At 44.0% G+C, this 21,230-nt stretch overlaps 1 protein-coding gene across 1 annotated transcript in view; it reads right to left on the bottom strand.

Moving 5' to 3' along the window:
* Positions 1-21,230, bottom strand: part of CHD5 (chromodomain helicase DNA binding protein 5) — a 224,360-nt gene that overhangs the window by 170,047 nt on the left and 33,083 nt on the right. The window contains exon 2 of the mRNA XM_063436199.1: positions 8,481-8,608. Coding sequence (XP_063292269.1) covers positions 8,481-8,608 — 128 coding nt within the window. The remainder of the gene's footprint in view (positions 1-8,480; positions 8,609-21,230) is intronic.

Here is a 21,230-nt window from a genome sequence, read left to right as displayed (position 1 = left end):
GGAATGGTAATCAGTGAAAAATGCCAGTGTGTGCTTCATTCTATCATATTTCTATATTGCAGTAGTAATTGTCTTCATTAGCCATACAGGATATGCTAATTGTCCGCAGTATATCCCCAGCATCCCCCCCCCCCCACCCCATTTTTGTTTTCTACTGACCGATAATTGTTATTTGGGAATTGTCTGTTCAGTGCTGGCTTCCTGCAAACCTTTTTTGAGAAGAAGAGAAATTTAAAAATATTGGTACGCTAATTACACTGGCAAAGGCGTAAGACTGAAGAGGCAGAAAATGGGAAAATGAAATGCAGGAGCTGGCTGATGGCTCACTTTATTTCCAATCAAAAATACTAACAGATGGTATTTTGCTTAATCTTTTTTTTACCAGCTGACAAATAGCAGTCTGATTGCAGCAGTTCTATGCATAAAAGCAGAGTAAAACAGTGCCACATTCTGCACTACAGCAATTCTTTGTAAAAGGAAAGGGGGAAAAAGCATTGCTCGCAGGACAAGGACACTCACAAAACTCATCATAAAGGTTTTTATAAAGTCTTCTAGACTTGTGCAAGGATGGAAAATTCACTATCCAAATCATATTTTTTCCAAACTTAAAAAGAATTTTCAGTGATCTGAATTTTGGTCATTCGGTTAACCCAAATTTAGTTTAAAAACCTGAATTTCAAACAAAATTAGGATAAACGGATTTCATTTTTTATCTTTCACTCATTGCTACCCCGTGAAGGGTAAAAAAATAGAAGTGGAGTGATAACCATAGCTAACCATGTCAGCCATTAAAAAAGAAATAAAATAGAACCTTGTGGGGGTCACTATGACCCTTACGTTAGTACAAGGAAGGTTATATATCTCCTCCACTCCCCACTCGCATGCCGTGAGTGGGGGCATATATGCAAAACACCAGGTAGCCGCCCTGCCATGAGTGTGGGCTCATGGAGGGAGACACTGACACCCCCCTATTTTGTTATAGCCCCACTTGCAGGCCACAGGTGAGTGCCCATTAAGTCCCTATAGTAATTTTAAGTATAGCCCCCACCTGCTGGCCCCTTTTTTTTATTGATAGCTTCACTGTGGGGTCAGGTTGGTGGACAGGAAAATGTACCCCTCTCGTTCTTTAACTTGAAGCCCTCACACAAGAAATGGAAGTAATAGCCAAAGGAAGTTAACAACTACAGGTAAAATGTGAAGGGAATGTGGAGATAATGGAGTAAGATCTCAAACAGCTGGAAGAGCATGCTATAAATTTAGTAGGGACTTGGGTGGGAAGTGCTTAAAGTAATGGGAGAGATTCAGAATTGCTTGGATCTTGGTATGCGAAATGAAGCCTAAGAAACAGGAATGGAGATGAGACACAGTTATATGAAGGTATTTGCAGCCAGGAGGCGCAAAGGATGGAGAGAGGTTGGTCAATGCATGTTTAGGGTTAGAAGACAGTTTATAAAACCCTTTTAATTTAGAACGAAAGAAAAAAAGATAACAACAGTAAAGTGGATATTCCCGTGTATTAGTCTACTTTGTGGAGTTTACTCTCGAAAATGTTTAAACAGTCTAAGAAACGGTTTTGTTCCATTTTAGAAACACACCAGAGGTCTATCGTCTCAAGGCTGAATAAGCTTCTGGTTTAACCAGATCATATTCTAGAAGAACCAGCTAGCGGTCATAAAGTAGACATCAATTTTCCTTAGTTCAATTCAATTACAAGTGCATAGAGGCACATTATCATTGTTTTTATTTTATCTACACAAATATATGGTGATAATGATCTACACTGCGCTGTTTGCATACTATTGTGCAAGTAGACAAAGAAAATGATGGCAAAAATGTGCAGACATGACTCTTTAAAAGACTGGAAACTAGGTGAATGTCTACCAGGTGAAGGATGGGTATACCATATGGCTCGCGCTGCCCTCGAGTAGCTCCATGAGTGAGAGTTGGTTATGGGTACATAGGAAAAGCAAAGGTTGCTGGTAGACCAGATTGACTAAGAAGGGGAGTATTGTAAATTGGAGAAGAAAAGCGATTTGGTACAGCATTATTGAGACATACATTTCTTAATTGCGCACCCTCCCCTACAAACTTGGCTTCCTAGAGAAAAACTAAATTTCTGTCAGGATAATGCCTTTTGGCAATCTTGTTTGACATGTGACATCCTTGTTTCAGACAGTTAAAAAAAGCCATAGTATATCAAAACGCCTTCCATGCTACAAACAGATACATTGTTAAAGAGTTCTTTCTTGCTATGCTGCTTTGTTACATAACACTTTTTTATGTATTTGGCACAGGAATTAAACGATCCTGCCAAACTTGGGGTTAGGTCACAAACACTGCTTCTTCAACTCGGTTCCACGAATTCCACTTTTACAAGCTCCCATTGTCTGGATCCAAGAGGATTAAAAATAAACCAGAAAAGAATATCAACAGCTTCTAATTAAATAATGGCCAGTTCTTGATTTGATGGCTATTTCCATTAACGATTCATCACATTTATAAAATGTAGAATATGTAGACAAAAAGACATTCAAATCACACACAAAAAAAAAATCTTTTAAATATTAATATATTGTGCTAGGTCTTTTTTTGTTTGTTTGTTTTCTCCCCAAAGTTATCATTTTAACAATACATTTATTTACGCTGCTACCTTATGTTTACTCCAAAGTATCTTGGGTTATTTCTAAAGCATACATAAACAATATATGCAGACAGATACAGACTCTACAATGCCTAATACAAATACAAGAAATATCACAAAAAACTATTATAACTGCAAAAAAAAAAAAAAAGTGATCAAATTCCCTTCTATTTTATAAACGATCTTTTTTCTTTTTTGCTGTTATAATTTTTTTTGTCATATTTCTTGTATTTGTATTAGGCATTGTAGAGTGTGTATCGGTCTGCATATATTGTATATGTATGCTTAAGAAATAACCCCCCCTCCTTCCCCCCCCCCCCATAGTCTATCCCCCACCGCTTGTTTGGTGGCTGTCACCCTTGCTGCCCTGTTGTGTATTTGTACCCCACCTCCTCTAGACTGTAAGCTCATTTGAGCAGGGCCCTCATCTATTGTTCCTGTGTCACTGTGTAATTGTCTCATTTTATGTAACTTTCTCCCCTTGGTGAGCATAAACCGCCACCCTAGTCCATCCCTCCCTCGCTACAAAAGGCGGGGCCATGCCTCTGAGAAACCCGATTCCTTACCTGCACATATACAGAATGAGTGAGAGAAGAAACCTGTAAGTTCCACTCTTATGAGGCCAGCATGAAACGAAACATACGGTAAAACTGGAACCTAGTAACCACCAGCATGGATCAAAGCATGGACCATCCACGTGGATTAAAAGCAAAACAGGTCCCAATGGACAAGCTGATAAATAACTTTGTAATAGCATAAAAGCACACCATGGCCCACCCGTAGCGCATGTACAAATCGTACTACCCACCCCACATTGGTTGGTCATGGGACTAATGAATGAGCATAACCAACCAACCTGCGACCATAGTAACATCAGCCAGACCCAACTGAGACTCAGCCCAAGAGGAAAGAGACACCAATTCGATAAAACTCAGAGCTGCATAAATGCAATCTGAAAAAGAATGTATTAATAATGGAAAGAAGACACTAAACCCAATGCCCTGAACATATCATGCAACAAGTGAACCGAAATGGGACGCCATCAGTCAATCAAATGGAGACAATGCCATCCCATGACAATACTCTGAATCAACAAGCTTTTAGATACATCTTCCCATCCTATCAAATGACAGAGAAACAAAAGAGTGGATAGACTGCGCTCTACTCAGGCCACTGCCCTGAAGATAGAGTAGTCATCAACCTACCCTCCACTGTAGCAAAATTATAACCATCTACTGGATAACTCAGCCAAGAGTCCCAGGCCACCCTATAGACCTTCTAAGAAGCCACCACCAGAGATGGACAGAAAAGATGCCGAAATCGATTGTCCATAAGAATTATGGACAGAATAGACCATGCGGCATGGTATTCGAAGTGCACTCCCAAAAACTATCCCACTGAAAAGGTGAAAGAGAGTCAGCAATGATGCTATCAACCTCAGGAACATGTACCCAGATGTTATACTCCAAACACCTAAGTACCAGCTGACGCAGCAAGGCTAAGACTAAAAGAGAACCTGACTTAGATCATTTGATAATATCTAGAACTTTCCAATATTGTAACTCCACGCCCAATAACTTGACTGCCACCACAATGGGAAATAGCTCCAACAATGCCAGATTCCTTACCAGCTCTGACTTGGACATGCATCTGGCAAATACCCCGGGCTCCATTGACCATGGAAATAGGTCCCAATACAGATGGACCCAAGCACCTCAGTGAATAAGTCTAGCTCGAAGTGAACCACCTCCTCCTGCTTCCAACAGGTGAGACCGTTGTAACTTGACAAGAAGTAACTTTGCTGGGTCATCCTAATAACTTGAAATGGCTGGACGTTCGCCAAGGACAACTGGCAGCAGAAGGGCCTGACCCATCGGCATGACCCTACATGCAAATGACCCAGTAGGAACTGATTAGGAACTGCAGTATCCTTCCATTGCCAAAAAACAACAATACCATTGCTGAGCATATTGTTCTCAGCTATAGGAACATCAGACCCGTCCACAACAAACTGAATTGCGGACAATAGCTGTTCACAAACCACAGCTGATCCTGAACCCACAAAAAGAAAACCGTCTAAATAGTGTAAAAGGGTCTGCTCACTGGGCTTGGTGACAGGCATGAAGGAGGCCTGAACCGTCTGACCCTCCTGCCACCAGCCAAGGAATTCTGCTCCACAGGATCCACTGCCTCACCCACTCCAGCCTGCATGACTTCCATCAGGGTGGACAGGGCACCTACTAAACGGCACATCTGGAAGACATACAATAAAATAAGTGGAGCTCCCAAAACAAAGAGTCAGTCATGGAGCCCGAAATGACCCTGACAACAGTGCTAAAAATTAGTTTGAGTCACTTTTTAGTGGGCAACAGCCAGAGAGAGCTTTTACTGTAAGGTCCCCAGCATTGTATCAATATTGGTTTACTATGACTACCGTAGTGGCAGCAGTCATGGTTTTACCCTTCCTATGGGTCAAGGGAAAGGCCTAGTTAGCTGTCACAGTCACAGAAAAGTGGATAACACCACAAATTATATGCAGTTTTATTCAGATAGATATGAATGAAAAAGTATGTAGGCATTACATTTAGTTATTCCCCTTTTAATGTTTGCTGGGCCCCTATGAATCAAATGCACTTTTTTTTGCAAAATGTTCTTAAGGGAAATCATATGCATTCTTCAGTTTTCAAATATGGTTTCAATCAACAATATAACAAGCTTTGTAAAGCCTGCGAAAACTAAGTCAAAATGGCTGCTACTTGAGAAATCTACTTAAAGAAAAACAAAAAAAATTAAGATGGCTGCCCCATGCATCATTAGATTAACATATTTGCTTTTAAAACGCTGGAATTGAATACACTGAGGAGACTAGCATCAAACAAAATATATATTGTTTACTTCAATTGTTCATTTGCTATACCTGGACTTGCATTTTAGGTCCACTTTGTAAAAAATAAAAAAATTCTAAATAAAATAACAAAAACAACTATTTAGCCATTTCTCAAAATGGAACTTTGACCATAATGTGCAATTCCTCAACTGCCTCAGTACTCGTTCTAGTGCAGATAACTCCTACTACATTCCATTTATTTTATAACATGTATTTGTTCTTTAACCTACTTATACAGAGGTAAATCGAAAGTCAACAATTTCTAAATCAAAACACTTTGTTAAGTGGAACATTTCCATCTATAAAGGAACATACTGTGGCTTACCACAAGGGATAAATTGCAAATGAGATACTGCATTGCAGCATATGCATCGCTGACTGGCACACTCTGTACATTAAGTTTAGCTCATACCATAGGAATGTATTAAATCATCATTATCCATTAACTGGAATAGTTTTTTGCTCAGCTATGTGGATCCTACAAAATTATTTTATTTTTTGCAAGATGTTATTAAACATCTTGACACCTGGTACTCCTTCACACCATCTAAAATATATCAAAACTATGAAATAATCTTCATTTCTAGCATTTCTTTATATTCTTGTTGGATCGAACATCCATTGATTGGTATGGAAAAGCATGTTCCATCTTGTAAATATGGGTTAAATTCATACATGACCTTATGAGCCACATATTTAAGTTTTGGACAGGTGGACAGTTTCTGTATCTAGTATGCAAGGTTTTTTTGTGCTTTATGGATAGAATCTTGATAAGTTTCAGACAATCATTTTCACTATTTATTTTAAAGGGAAGTTAACGATACAATATAGCAGGCATAGGCAACCTTCGGCACTCCAGATGTTTTGGACTACACCTCCCATGATGCTTTACCAGCATTATGGGTGTAGGAGCATTATGGGGGATGTAGTCCACAACATCTGGAGTGCCAAAGGTTGCCTATCCCTGCAATATAGTGACCAAAAGAAAATTGAGCTTAATCAAGCAGGTTTGGTGTAAATATTATGCCTCTGAACTTTTACTGCTCAAGTCAATGCCATTTAGGAGTTACATCTTTTTTGTTTCTGTTTATACGGCCTTAGCCACACCTCCCCTGGCTGTGACACACAGCTTGCATGAAAAAAATGGTTTCACATTCAATCAGATGCAACTTGTTTTAAAGGTTTATCTCCTGCTCTGTAAATTGAACTTTAATCACACACAGGAGGCTCTTGCAGGGTCTAGCAAGCTGTGAACAGAGCAGGAGAGAATACATCCTGAATTAAACAGCATTTGAAATAAAGAAAGTGTAAACATTAGATGACTCTTTACAGGAAGTGTTTAGGAAGGCTGTGCAAGTCACATGCATGGGGTTGTGACTAGGGCTGCATACACAAAATGATTTAACTCATAAATGGCAGAGAATTTAACAATGAGACTGCAGGAACTTTATCTATACACTTCATTTATCTAAAATTGTTTTGGTAACCATAGTGTCCTTTAAATTGTTTTAGTAAAGGCAAACAACAAGGACAAACCAATATGTTAACAAACCATAAACTTGCACACATATATAATGCAAATGTATTATGGTAACCTGTCCTGATGAAAGCTCCATGTTGGAGCTGAAACGTTGATATTTTATATGGAATAAATAAAAGCAAAATTTTACTACTTCAACCAAGTCCCAGGAGTGTGATTGTTTCTACACCTATATATATATATATATATATATATATATATATATATATATATTATATGTATTATAAAATATAAATAGCAAGTTAATTAAAAATTAAAAATGTAAAAATAAAAAATACAAAAATTATATATATATATATATATATATATATATATATATATATATATTATATATCCATATACAAAATTACATAAGTAATTTCATAAATATACATGTAGACTTCAAATGTATAAATATGTATATATATATATATATATATATATATATATATAAAAATTGTATGTGCATATTTGTGTAATATTTTTACATAAGTAATTTTATTGATTGCAATTTGAGGTACCTGCCTGACAACCCAGGCCGAACATCCAGAGAATTTAATTTGCTAGTACTGTATTTAACCGTGTAACTTTCTGTGACACCCTAAAACCTGTACATGGGGGGGGGAGGGTATGGTTTTACTCGGTAGACTTCGCTGAACACAAATATTAATGTTTCAAAACAGTAAATCATATCACAGCAATGATAGTCATTGAAAGTGAAGTTTTCTGCATTTTTCACACACAAACATCACTTTCACTGGTGATATAATTGCTGTGATACGTTTTACGGTTTTGAAACACTAATATTTGTGTTCAGCGAAGTCTCCCGAGTATAACAATTCATAATAGTTTTTTGCATTTTTAAACACACAAACAAATATAAATGCAGACATTGGCCAGTGTTTGTGACTAAGTGGCTACTAAAAAGGACTGGACATACCCCCATATTGAATACCCTGGGTTATCTACTTTAAAAAAAATGTGAGGTGTGATTCAGAGATTTATTACAGATAACAGTGTTACAATGTCACTATTGATAAATTTTAAAAATATATATTTTGAAACAGCAATGTCCTACTTGTACTTATAGCCCTATAAATTGCAAAAAAAGAACGTAAACAATGGGTGTTTTTAAACTCAGGACAACATTTTGATTCTATTTAGCATTTTTTTTTATTAGCTTTTGTAGATAAGTAAAAGATTTTTCAAGTAAAGGTAAAAAAAAACGTGTTTTTTTTTCTCCAATTTGTAACCATATTTTATTATTATTTTTTTAAAGCAAATTATATGACATAATATAAATAATGGTATGTAAAGAAAGCCCTCTGAGTCCTGAAAAAAACAATATATAATTTGTATGAGAACAGTAAATGAGAGAGTAACAAATTACAGCTAAACACAAACATCACAAAACACTTTCTCGCACTTCTTACCTCCTTTTTTTTTCGCTTGGTTTTAGAGATTTTACTATCTTTTGATTTTTTTGATTTCTTTTTCTTAGGCGTGCTCAAGTGTTCTTCCGTAAAAAAATCATCAATTGCTTCGATTACTTCTTCTTCTTCTGCAAAAAGAAAAACAAGAAAGTATCATGTAAATGGTGCTCTTTAATGACATTATGTAAATGTTATAAACCCTTTTGTGTGTGTGTGTGTGTGTGTGTGTGGGTGGATGTCGCTTTACATTTTCCACCGCTTTTAAATTTCATCATGAATGATTTTTATGACTGCTGTTTCCATTAAAGGTCAATGCCATTAGATGGGAACAAAATGCAAAATAGATCTCAGACACTTTTTTTTTGCCATTTAACATTCAAAACTTCAAGTATCTGATACTTCACTTTTAATTAGTGAAATGTGTTTTATGCTACATGCTAATGGATGGAGTCAGATGCTGCCAAGTTATTATGACCTACGAATGACAGGCTATTAAGGTTTAACAAACTATGTAATGAAGACACACAATGAAAAATATACAATTATATATACATACATATATACAGGCAAAGATATATTTTGCGACCCCACCTCCATCCGCAAAAATAAAAAATACATCTTCCCCTCTGTTTCTCTTAACCCCATTTTTTTTAAATTTTTACCCCTTTTGTGTTCTTTATGCCTTTTTCTGTCTTACCCATTTTAGTGTATCTTATCCCCAATTTTCCCCTTTGTGTGTCTTACTCCCCCACCCTTTGTGTATCTCTTGCTGTCTCCCAGACCCTATATGTGTGTCTTATTCCCCTTCTTCAGCCACACTGTATGTCTCTTTTCCCCAACCACTTTGTGTGTCTCTTTCTTTCCTTTCTCGGTCCCCCTGTGTATCTCTTCCCCCAGCACCTTGACTCTGTCCCCAGCCCCTCTGTGCCTCTTTTCCTCCTTCCCCAGGCCTACTGTGTGTCTCTCTCTTCCCTCCCATAGCCCCTCTGTGTGTCTCTCTCCCCTCTCCCCCGCAGACCCTCTGTGTGTCTCTCTCCCCCCTCCCCAGCAGCCCCTCCGTGTCTCTCTCCCCCCTCCCCAGATGCCCCTCCGTGTCTCTCTCCCCCCTTCCCCCACAGCCCCTCTGTGTCTCTCTCTCTCCCCCTTCCCCCACAGCCCCTCTGTGTCTCTCTCTCCCCCTTGCCCCACAGCCCCTCTGTGTCTCTCTCTCCCCCTTGCCCCACAGTCCCTCTGTGTCTCTCTCTCCCCTTCCCCCACAGCCCCTCTGTGTCTCTCTCTCCCCCTTCCCCCACAGCCCCTGTGTCTGTCTCTCTCTCTCTCTCCCCCTTCCCCCACAGCCCCTCTGTGCATCCCTCTCCCCCCTCCCACAGCCCCTCTGTGCATCTCTCTCCCCTCTCCCACAGCCCCTCTGTGCATCTCTCTCCCCTCTCCCACAGCCCCTCTGTGCATCCCTCTCCCCCCTCCCACAGCCCCTGTAATGGAACCGCTGGAACCCCAACCGGGTACCCTCCGCCGACGGATGCTCCTAGTGCTTTCCGAGGTCTCCAAGCACTCCACCTGACACCATAACCACTGCAGACCCCACAAACCGCCGCAGCTTGGTTGGGGTCTCGCCGACTCCACCCACTCTGGACCCAAGACCAGGGTCCAGCTTCCAGTAGGTGGACCTCTCTGAATTCCAGAGAGCAGGAACAGCTACAAGCTCTTAGCAGAGCTTAGCGATTATACCCTGGGGAGTATAGTGATTATAGCAATCCCCAGAGTGTAGTTCTCCAATCCTCCAAACATGAGCCGAAACTTCATGAAGGTACAAGATGATCTGAGGTGCTGGCACACCCAGTCTGGTTTTTATTACAATCTTTGCCAATACAGGACCGCCCACAGGGAGGTATAAAACAACCAATAACATCTCAGTTACAACCCACAGATTCCCTCCCCTTATCCTGGGAGGTAACCCAATTACACATACAGTTAAAACATACTTTTTACCCAACTTTCATAACTCTAAAACCATACATCCAATCTCCATAAAAATTACATATTCACAATCAATCCATTCAGGGGCACAACATATTAAAACAAATGGCACGAATCAGACCAGTGGTTCAAAAGTTAAGGGAAAGTCCTTTGTGACCAAATGAAGCATGGCTTTTCTGCCCAAAACAAGTTCCACAGAGTCTCTATCCTGGAGATAATTAGGAAGTAATCCAATTATCTCCAAGGACAGAGGCAAAACTCCATTAGCCACATGGCAGACAAAGGACAATAAAATACATAAAAATACATACTGTTACATTTATCACATAGAACCTACACATTTACAATTTACCGAACACATAATAGCATACATAATATTGAAGACAGCCTGAATGCAATCTGCTACACAGTCTTAAAGGGACATTGTTCTAAAAGTCATAATATGTCCACAGATGGTTGTTAAAGGGCCAGCAGCAGCACCATACAAATCCAATATGCCCAAATGTTGCACCTGAAGGGCCAAATCTTCCAGGTACCATAGTCAACAGGTAAGAGGCTGGCAATCAGGCTCCTCCAACAGCCAGGGGTAAAGGGCAGCTTGTCACCAATAAACCCAGTGACAAAAGGCATTTCATCACAGCCCCTCTGTGCATCTCTCTCCCCCTCCCACAGCCCCTCTGTGCATCTCTCTCCCCCCTCCCGAAGCCCCTCTGTGCATCTCTCTCCCCCCTCCCGAAGCCCCTCTGTGCATCTCTCTCCCCCCTCCCGAAGCCCCTCTGTGCATCTCTCTCCCCCCTCCCGAAGCCCCTCTGTGCATCTCTCTCCCCCCTCCCACAGCCCCTCTGTGCATCTCTCTCCCCCCTCCCACAGCCCCTCTGTGCATCTCTCTCCCCCCTCCCACAGCCCCTCTGTGCATCTCTCTCCCCCTCCCACAGCCCCTCTGTGCATCTCTCTCCCCCCTCCCACAGCCCCTCTGTGCATCTCTCTCCCCCCTCCCACAGCCCCTCTGTGCATCTCTCTCCCCCTCCCACAGCCCCTCTGTGCATCTCTCTCCCCCCTCCCACAGCCCCTCTGTGCATCTCTCTCCCCCCTCCCACTGCCCCTCTGTGCATCTCTCTCCCCACTCCCACTGCCCCTCTGTGCATCTCTCTCTCTCCCCTCCCACAGCCCCTCTGTGCATCTCTCTCCCCCCTCCCGAAGCCCCTCTGTGCATCTCTCTCCCCCCTCCCGAAGCCCCTCTGTGCATCTCTCTCCCCCCTCCCACAGCCCCTCTGTGCATCTCTCTCCCCCTCCCACAGCCCCTCTGTGCATCTCTCTCCCGCCTCACACTGCCCCTTTGTGCATCTCTCTCCCCTCCCACAGCCCCTCTGTGCATCTCTCTCCCCCGTCCCACAGCCCCTCTGTGCATCTCTCTCCCCCCTCCCACAGCCCCTCTGTGCATCTCTCTCCCCCCTCCCACAGCCCCTCTGTGTATCTCTCTCCCCCCTCCCACAGCCCCTCTGTGCATCTCTCTCCCCCCTCCCACAGCCCCTCTGTGTATCTTTCTCCCCCCTCCCACAGCCCCTCTGTGTATTGCTCTCCGCCCTCCCACAGCCCCTCTGTGTATCTCTCTCCGCCCTCCCACAGCCCCTCTGTGTATCTCTCTCCGCCCTCCCACAGCCCCTCTGTGCATCTCTCTCCCCCCTCCCACAGCCCCTCTGTGCATCTCTCTCCCCCCTCCCACTGCCCCTCTGTGCATCTCTCTCCCCCCTCCCACTGCCCCTCTGTGCATCTCTCTCCCCCCTCCCACAGCCCCTCTGTGTGTCTCTCTCCACCCTCCCACAGCCCCTCTGTGTATCTTTTCCTCCACCCTCCCACAGCCCCTCTGTGTGTCTCGCTTTCTCATCCTCAAAGCACCTCTGTATGTCTCTGTATCCCTTTCATCCACTTACCTTCACGTAATAGTGGCAGAGTGGACTGTGGTAGAGGATCTTCTATATACTATACCTGGTCTGACAGGAAGCGGTTTGTTGCTCTCAGTGTGCACTTCCTGTCAGACTGAATAGGGGATACAGAAGATCCTCTACCAAGGAGTGCACAGCCACACTTTATGAAGCCATGGTCAGGAATATAGAAATATAGATAAACTAAATAACAAGCTGGGCCATTAGATCAGAAATACTAAGGTCAGAGATGAGCCGGGACAGGATACCAACAATACACCACGTCAAAAACAAGTTCAATATTAAAACATCAAGAGAGACTTACTATAAGCACTAATATGTATGAAGGCAGAAACCATGAATAAGGACTCAAATTTGCATAATATTGGTAACAAAATACTGTTTCTGATTGGTTCTAGTCATCTCTGTGACTCCAAAATGATTGATAAGGGCAGGTGTGAAATTACAACATTTACATTTTTAAGAAATATGCCATTCAAATGGGCAGCATTTATAATTTTGAAGGGAAGAAACAGCTTTCAGGATTTCGGCCTGCGCAAAACAGAAGAGGGAGCAGTTCACCAGGCTCACCAGGCTGAAGAGGAAGTAATATTCTCTGTTCAGGTTGCAAAGCCGCATGGTGCATTTGGTCTGCGCAACCTGAGATAGGGCACAGAGTGGCCGCATCACGCAGTGCGATGAGTGGAGCAGAGCGACCACCTGGAGCAGGTAAGTTCATGACAGACTGTCCTTGGTAGGCTGGCAGTCTGGAGTACATTCATTTCAGACCAACCGGTCCAGGAGGGTTAGCCCCTTTGGAACAAGGAAAGATGTCTCATTGCATCAGGGACTGAATATATAGGGTTAAATAGGCAGAACTAGTCAGAGAGGGAAGAGTCAGATTACGGGGATAGAGTCTAGCACCTCTCCATTTTTAATCTTTCATAGCCATCACTGCAAAACCCTAATTTGTGTGCATTAAACCTACAGTCCTCAGTGTAAATGGCCCTACTTATGTGGTGCTTGCAATATACATAGATTTATTATTATTAATAAAGCGCCAACAAATTCAGCAGCACCGTACAATGGGTGGACTAACAAGGTGTGGAAAGGGAAAAACTATTAACAGTTTACTTCATTTGCTTTCCTGAAAAATAATTCAATTATGTTTTTTAAAGACTGGGTGAGACTCCACAGGAACAGTGCAGCCCTAGAGAAGTCTTAAAAGTGAGCAACAAGGGGGGAGTACAAACAAAGACTTAGATCTTCGGCACAGCATAGGAGCCTAGACGGGCCATACTTGTGTATTAGGGAGGATAAGTAGTTATAAGTAGCATTATGTGGAGATTTGAAAGCAAACACCAGAATTTTAATTTGAGTCCAATATCTTATGGGAAACCAGTATAGGGACTGACAGAGAGGGGAGGCATGGGTGGACAGGAAGATGAGCCTCGCCGCCGCATTGATTATAGACTGTTATGGGGCAAGTTGAGAACATGTAAGACCACTGAGAAGCGGATTGCAGTAGTTAAGACAAAAGAGGATAGAAGCATTAAATAGGGGTGAATCGGTTTCTCAGATGGAAGCGGCAGGATTTGGCGATTGACTGGACATGAGGAATGAAGGAGGAAAGATGAGATCTTCTGTTTTGGACAGGTTAAGTTTAAGGAAGTGAGAAGTCATCCAGTTAGAAATAGCAGAGAGGCAGTCAGAGACACGAGTCAAGAAGAACTGTGATTGATCAGAAAAGGACAGATCGATTTATGTGTTATCTACATAGAAATGAAGCCAAATAGAGCTGATTAGTTTACCAAGGCAGGCAGTATAGATCGAGAACAGGAGGGGACCAAGGACAGAACCTTGGGGAACATTAACAGAGAGGAGTTGGGAAGAAGAGCAGACCTGAAGAGAGCAGTATCTCAGTATCTCAACAGAGCCTGCTGGAGTTGCAAGGTGTCCCATCATATATGCCTGCAACATCAACCAGTATAACCAACACAGTATGAAGAAGCATTCACAGAGAAATGTTTTCTATTATTGGAATTTATGATAACCAGAATTTGCTATGAATATCCTTATGGTCTCATCTGACCTGTGGTCACTTGCAAACACCTCCAGAGACATCATATAAACTCAGCCTAATTAGTCCAGACCTGGAGAACACAGGCCACCAGGCAATCCATGTAAACCCACACATTGCTGGAATTTCACATTTTCTGCCTCACTTCTGCACAACTAGGCAGTCATTCCAACACAACTCCCACTATTTTAATTTTCAGATGAATGGTTTGTGGATGTAACACTCAACCCCATTGCCAAACCTCACAGTAGTCTGGTGGCAATTGCCCCTACTTGCCAATCCTTCCACAGATCTCAGGGTTCAGATATCATAATAATCTAAGAGAACAAAAGATTGAGTGACTTATAAAAATGTCTCCAGAACCCAGAGGTAGCATCATTTTACTGCACTGTATCCTTTAGATTGTGATATTGTTAGGTTAGAGTTACCAATAGCATAATTATTATGGTGTGTAGACCTAGGGTACTGTAAGGATAATGCAGAGAAGAGGTAAGATCCAACGGGGCCCAAGACAGTTTACCAGTTTGGGCCCGACCCAAATAATTTTTTAACGTACAGGTGCAGGGTCATTCTTAAAGTGGGGCAAACGTGGCAACTGCCCCAGGCCCTGTTACTCCTGGGGGGCCCAAAGCAACTGCCCCGTGGGCCCGCTGCCCGCATCACTTTAGAGTGGCCCATGCAATTAGGTCCACATGATGGGTATCGTTGAACAGGGGTCGGGTGCTGTAGCCCAGAGGCGGCTCTCTAATTAGGCGATTTAGGCGGCCGCCTAAGGCCTCGCGCAGTCAGGGGCCTCGCGGCCGCCTAAATCGCCTGAGGGCAGACTGACATGTCGGGTTCTCGGTCTATGACCGAGGACCCGACACAGGAGGGGGCCCGGCGGCTTGCCCTTTGTGCCGCCGGGTGCGAGGCCCTCCTGTCAGTCCGCCCGGGGAGAGAGCCTGCCTCAGTCTGCAGCTCCGCCGGGTGTGAGCTGCAGACTGAGGTCTCGCGATCTCCAGCCAATCAGAGCGTTGCCGCGGGTTACCACGGCAACGCTCTGAATGGAGATCGCGAGACTTTGCCCATGTGGTCTGCAGCTCTGCATCCGGCGGAGCTGCAGACCGGAAAGCCCACTGGACCACCAGGGAGCCATCCAGGACACTGGACCACCAGGGACAGATTGACCCCACTGGACCACCAGGGATAAAGGTACATTTTGACCCCCCTCATCCTGCCACCCCACCTGTCACCCCCTGCCACTTCACCCTGTCACCCCCTGTCACTTCACCCTATCTCACCCTGTCACCCCCTGTCACTTCACCCTGTCACCCCCTCACCCTATCTCACCCTGTCACCCCCTCACCCTATCTCACCCTGTCACCCCCTCACCCTGTAACCCCCTGCCACTTCACCCAGTCACCCCCTTCACCCTATCTCACCCTGTCACCCCCTCACCCTATCTCACCCTGTCACCCCCTGCCACTTCACACTGTCACCCCCTGTCACTTCACCCTATCTCACCCTGTCACCCCCTCACCCTATCTCACCCTGTCACCCCCTGCCACTTCACCCTGTCACCCTGTCACCCCCTCACCCTATCTCACCCAGTCACCCCCTTCACCCTGTCACCCCCTCACCCTATCTCACCCCCTTCACCCTACCTCACCCAGTCACCCCCTTCACCCTATCTCACCCTGTCACCCCCTCACCCTGTCACCCCCTCACCCTATCTCACCCTGTCACCCCCTTCACCCTGTCACCCCCCTTCACCCTGTCACCCCCCTTCACCCTGTCACCCCCCTCACCCTGCCACTTCACCCTGTCACCCCCCCTCACCATGCCACTTCCCCCTGTCACCCCCTCCTCACCCTATCTCACCCTATCAAACCCTGTCACCCCCTTCACCCTGTCACCCCCTCACCCTGCCACTTCACCCTGTCACCCCCCCTCACCCTGCCACTTCACCCTGTCACCCCCTCATCACCCTACCTCACCCTGTCACCCCCTTCACCCTGTCACCCCCTCCTCACCCTACCTCACCCTGTCACCCCCTTCACCGTGTCACCCCCCCTCACCCTGCCACTTCACCCTGTCACCCCCTCCTCACCCTACCTCACCCTGTCACCCCCTTCACCGTGTCACCCCCCTCACACTGCCACTTCACCCTGTCACCCCCCCCCCCACCGCCACTTCACCCTGTCACCCCTCACCCTATCTTACCCTGTCACCCCCCTCACCCTGCCACTTCACCCTGTCACCCCCCTCACCCTGCCACCCCCTCCTCCCTCTATCACACCCTGTCACCCCCCTTCACCCGGTTACTCCCCCTCTTCCTGCCACTTCACCCTGTCACCCCCTCCTCACCCTATCTCACCCTGTCAACCCCTCTCAATCTGCCACCCCACCTGTCACCCCCTTTCACCCTGCCACCCCACCTGTCACCCCCTCTCACCCCACCTGTCACCCCCCCTCACCCTGCCACCCCTCTTGTCACCACCATCTCACCCTGCCACCCCACCTGCCACCCCACCTGTCACCCCCTCACCCTGCCACTTCACCCTGTCACCCCCCTCACCCTGCCACTTCAACCTGTCACCCCTCTCTCACACTGCCACCCCACCTATCACCCCGTCACCCCCATCTCACCCTGCCACCCCACCTGTCACCCCCCTCTCACCCTGTCACCTTGCCACCCAACCTGTCACCCTGCCACCCCACCTGTCACCCCCTAATACTGTCACCCCCTCTCACCCTGCCACCCCACCTGTCACCCCCCTCACCCTGCCTCCCCTCTCACACCACATCTGACCCTGTCACCCCACCTCTCACCCTGCCACCTCACCTGTCACCCCCTCTCACCCTGCCACCTCCTCTCACCCTGTTACCCCACCTCTTACTCTGTGACCCCCCACACTACTCTGTCAACTTACCTTGTCACCCCACCTCACACTGTCACCCCACCTCACACTGTCACCCCACCTCACACTGTCACCCCCTCCCACCCTGTCACCCCCCCTCTCACACTATGTCACCCTCCCTCCTCACACTAGGTCTCCCCCCTCTCACACTAAGTCTCCCCCCCCTCACACTAGGTCTCCACCCCTCACACAAGGTTTTCCCCTCCCTCTAGGTCCCCCCCTCACACATTAGGTCTCCCCCTTCTCACCCTGTTGCCCCCTCTTACTCTGTCGCCCCCTCTTACTCTGTCATCCCCCCTCTCTCTGTCACCCTCCCTCTCATGCTGTCACTCTCCCTCTCACGCTGTCACCCCCTCTCACTCTGTCACCCCTCTCTGTCTCTTCCCTCTTACTCTGTCACACCCCTTACACAAATGTAACCCTCTCACACTAATGTCACCCCCTTCTTACTCTGTCCCCCCCTCACACTATGCCACCTCCCTACACTATGTCATTTTCCCCACACACTCTGTCACCTCTCTCCACACACACTGTAACCTACCTCCATACACTCTATCTCTCCCTCTAAACAAACAGGCACCACTCTCCGCACTCTGGCACCCTCCTGCTCTTTTACACTCACCCTGCCACAGTTACTCCTTTACTGTCATAAAACACAGCTTCGCCATGAACTTAATGCCAAAGGCCACAGGCAGTACACAAACATACACATGCTCAGAGAAACATACATACATGTACAAAGTGTCACTGCCAGACACACACTGGTAGACAATGCAACGATGTATACAAAGACTAGTTCTCTATATCCAGTGCTGCATGCTCTCCCTTCAAAATATCTACAGCTTCTTATACACACACAAGTTAACTGCAATTTTTTTCCAATAATGGTGTTAGTGGGGGCCTCATGGATGAGTTTCGCCTAAGGCCTCACCAAGTCTAGAGCCGCCACTGCTGTAGCCCTTTAGGAGCACGACTGGGCCCATCTAGTGGATGCTGGGAGGAAGTATCAGCTGATAACTTCCTCCAAGCTTCATAAGAGAGTACCGCACAGGAGAAAGGAGGAGGAGGCAGCATGGAGAGCAGAGGCAAGAATGAGCTGCTGCTCACACTCACTGCCATCAACCTCAGCCATCATCACCAGGACCAAGCTGAGCTGAAGGTACGACCCAGCAGTAGAGTGAGGCTCGTAATGTGTTCGTAATGTGGCTATTGTATGAAGATACGAAAATACAAATTTAGACCACCCAGGTGCAGTATACAAAGTAAATAAAACAATTACTTCCTTTTTGTTAGGTGAAGGTATAGCAAAGGATTCCTCTCAATCCTCAATACAACTTTAGAAAAAATAGGATATACCTAAACCTATGAAACAAAAGAAAAAATGCGCTCATAGGGGATTAACGTCAAAACATAGATTGCCCCTTGTTAATATGTTTCACTCACAAGATTGAAGTGGTTTTCAGGCACATCAGATAAGTAAATCTTCACGGCTTTTTCACAGTTGGAATGATGAATGTGTCATGAAAAAGATAAAGAATTGCATAGTATAGCACTGTATTTAAATATAAACTGGCTTTTAATGTTTGCACTTACAGTATAAAAGGTATAAAAAGGCCCATCAGTACAAATCTGTTTGTCCCATCGCTGTGTAGTATGGTAACCCTCAAAAAAATATCCAGCAGGAGCAAAACAGGTATATAATAAAATAAAATAAATAAAATACAGTGACAAAATAAACAGCTCACTCTACGCGTTTCGTCTGTCTTCCAGACTTCCTCAGGAGTGATGAGATGCTTCAAGTTTTCTGTGGACACCATCTTCTTTTTATTACAGGGCTTCCCGCCGTTTTTTTCCCGGTCCAATTTCCTCTATCAGCTGATTCCAATCAGCTGTGTTATGGAAGTCCGTTTTTCATCTCCATATATGGAGTTCCGGAAAACGTCAGTGGAACGCATATGCGTTCCACCAACCCGGAAGTGTCCTCATTCTTATCGGCCATGCGGAAGTCCCATATACCGCTGGAACGCAAATGCGTTCCACTTCATAACCACGAATCTCACGGGAACCTCAAAGTCCCCGGAATGGAAAGCATATGTGAAGAGAATGATAAAAATAAAAATAAAATCAGATCAGAAGTATTTCATCAAATAGCTCTATTCATGTATGCTCTAAACATTATAATTCATAAATCTAATCTCAGTGCCCAAAAAAGATCGAAATTAGAACACATAGTACAGGGTATAAGCCCATATAGTGTGCCTGTATACTGTCACAATTGCACAGTAGTATCCCACATAAATCACAATACATAATTAGTATTAATATTAAATTGATGACTAATATGTCCTATACATGTGGGCAAAAACTGACAAAGAGAATAACAGAAAGAGCAATGGAGAGGTGGCAATAACTAACATAAAAGAGTGCATAAGAGAAGGTGAATAAAGGGAGGGAGTCTGGATCACTCAAAACTGAAAATAATGGAATAATAATAATGTAATAAAAATAAAATAAAAATAAAAATAAAAATAAAAATAAAAATAAAAATAAAATTAAATAAAAATAAATATAAAACTAAAAATAATGATAATAAATAATAAAAAAAATTAATAAAAAATTAATAAAAAATTAATAAAAAATTTAATAAAAAAATTAATAAAAATTAATAAAAAATTAATAAAAAATTATAAAAAACAAATTAAATCAAAATCCACATTCAACCCGAATGGTTGAAGGGTTTTTAGTCTATGGATCCAGAATCCCTCCCTTTGTCTAAGTTTGGTGGTAATATCCCCTCCTCTTACATCTAAATAAACCTGCTCTATGATTGTCCATGATAAATTACACATTTTAAATTTTGGACATGAGTTGCAGTGTGTAGGGACTGAATGGTTCTGAACGCCTTTTCTTATATTATTTAGATGTTCTAGGAAGCGCACCTTTGCTTTCCGTCCTGTTCTACCCACATATTGGGCCCCACATCCACACATAAGTAGATATACTACATTGGTAGATAAACAAGTGGTGCAACCTTTTATTTTAAATTCCTCTCCAGTTGTTGTACTTTTAAAACCTTGTGTGTGTCTTGGCATCAAATTACATGCCTTGCATTTTCCACAGGTATAAAATCCCTTTCTGCTATTTATGCTGTTTCTCACCCCACTTTTGTTTGTTGGTTGAAATAAACTAGGCGCAAGATGGGTTGATAGATTTCTCCCCTTTCTGTATATAATCTTGGGTATATCTGGCAATCGGGATCCCAAGAATTCATCATGTTGCAAGATAGACCAATGCTTCTTAATTATTTTGTTAATTGAGAAGGCTTTAGAGTTATATTGTGTGTTAAATGAATATTCGAATGGGTTCTTTAGTCCCTTTAGTTGTTTGGGTCTATCAATCAAAAGGTCCCCTCTGTTAATATTTTTAATTCGTTGGGCCTCCAATTCTAATTGGTTTCTCTTATAGCCCTTTTCTACAAATTTTTTAGTCAGGAGGTCTACTTGCTCCACGTATAGTTCCTCGTTGGAACAGTTCCGTCTCAATCTCGTATATTGGCTTTTTGGAATTCCTGCAAGCCATTTGGGATGATGGCCACTATCGGATTGGATGAAACTGTTAGTGTCTGTTGGCTTTTTCATGACACATTCATCATTCCAACTGTGAAAAAGCCGTGAAGATTTACTTATCTGATGTGCCTGAAAACCACTTCAATCTTGTGAGTGAAACATATTAACAAGGGGCAATCTATGTTTTGACGTTAATCCCCTATGAGCGCATTTTTTCTTTTGTTTCATAGGTTTAGGTATATCCTATTTTTTCTAATATTGTATGAAGATATCTGTGCTCTGGGTCCCTGTGCTGAACTCTAAGT

The sequence above is a fragment of the Pelobates fuscus genome, chromosome 11, assembly GCF_036172605.1.
Source record: "Pelobates fuscus isolate aPelFus1 chromosome 11, aPelFus1.pri, whole genome shotgun sequence".
Lineage (NCBI taxonomy): Eukaryota > Metazoa > Chordata > Amphibia > Anura > Pelobatidae > Pelobates > Pelobates fuscus.
Note: the sequence above shows the minus strand (reverse complement) of the source record. Positions and strands in the feature narration are given on the sequence as shown.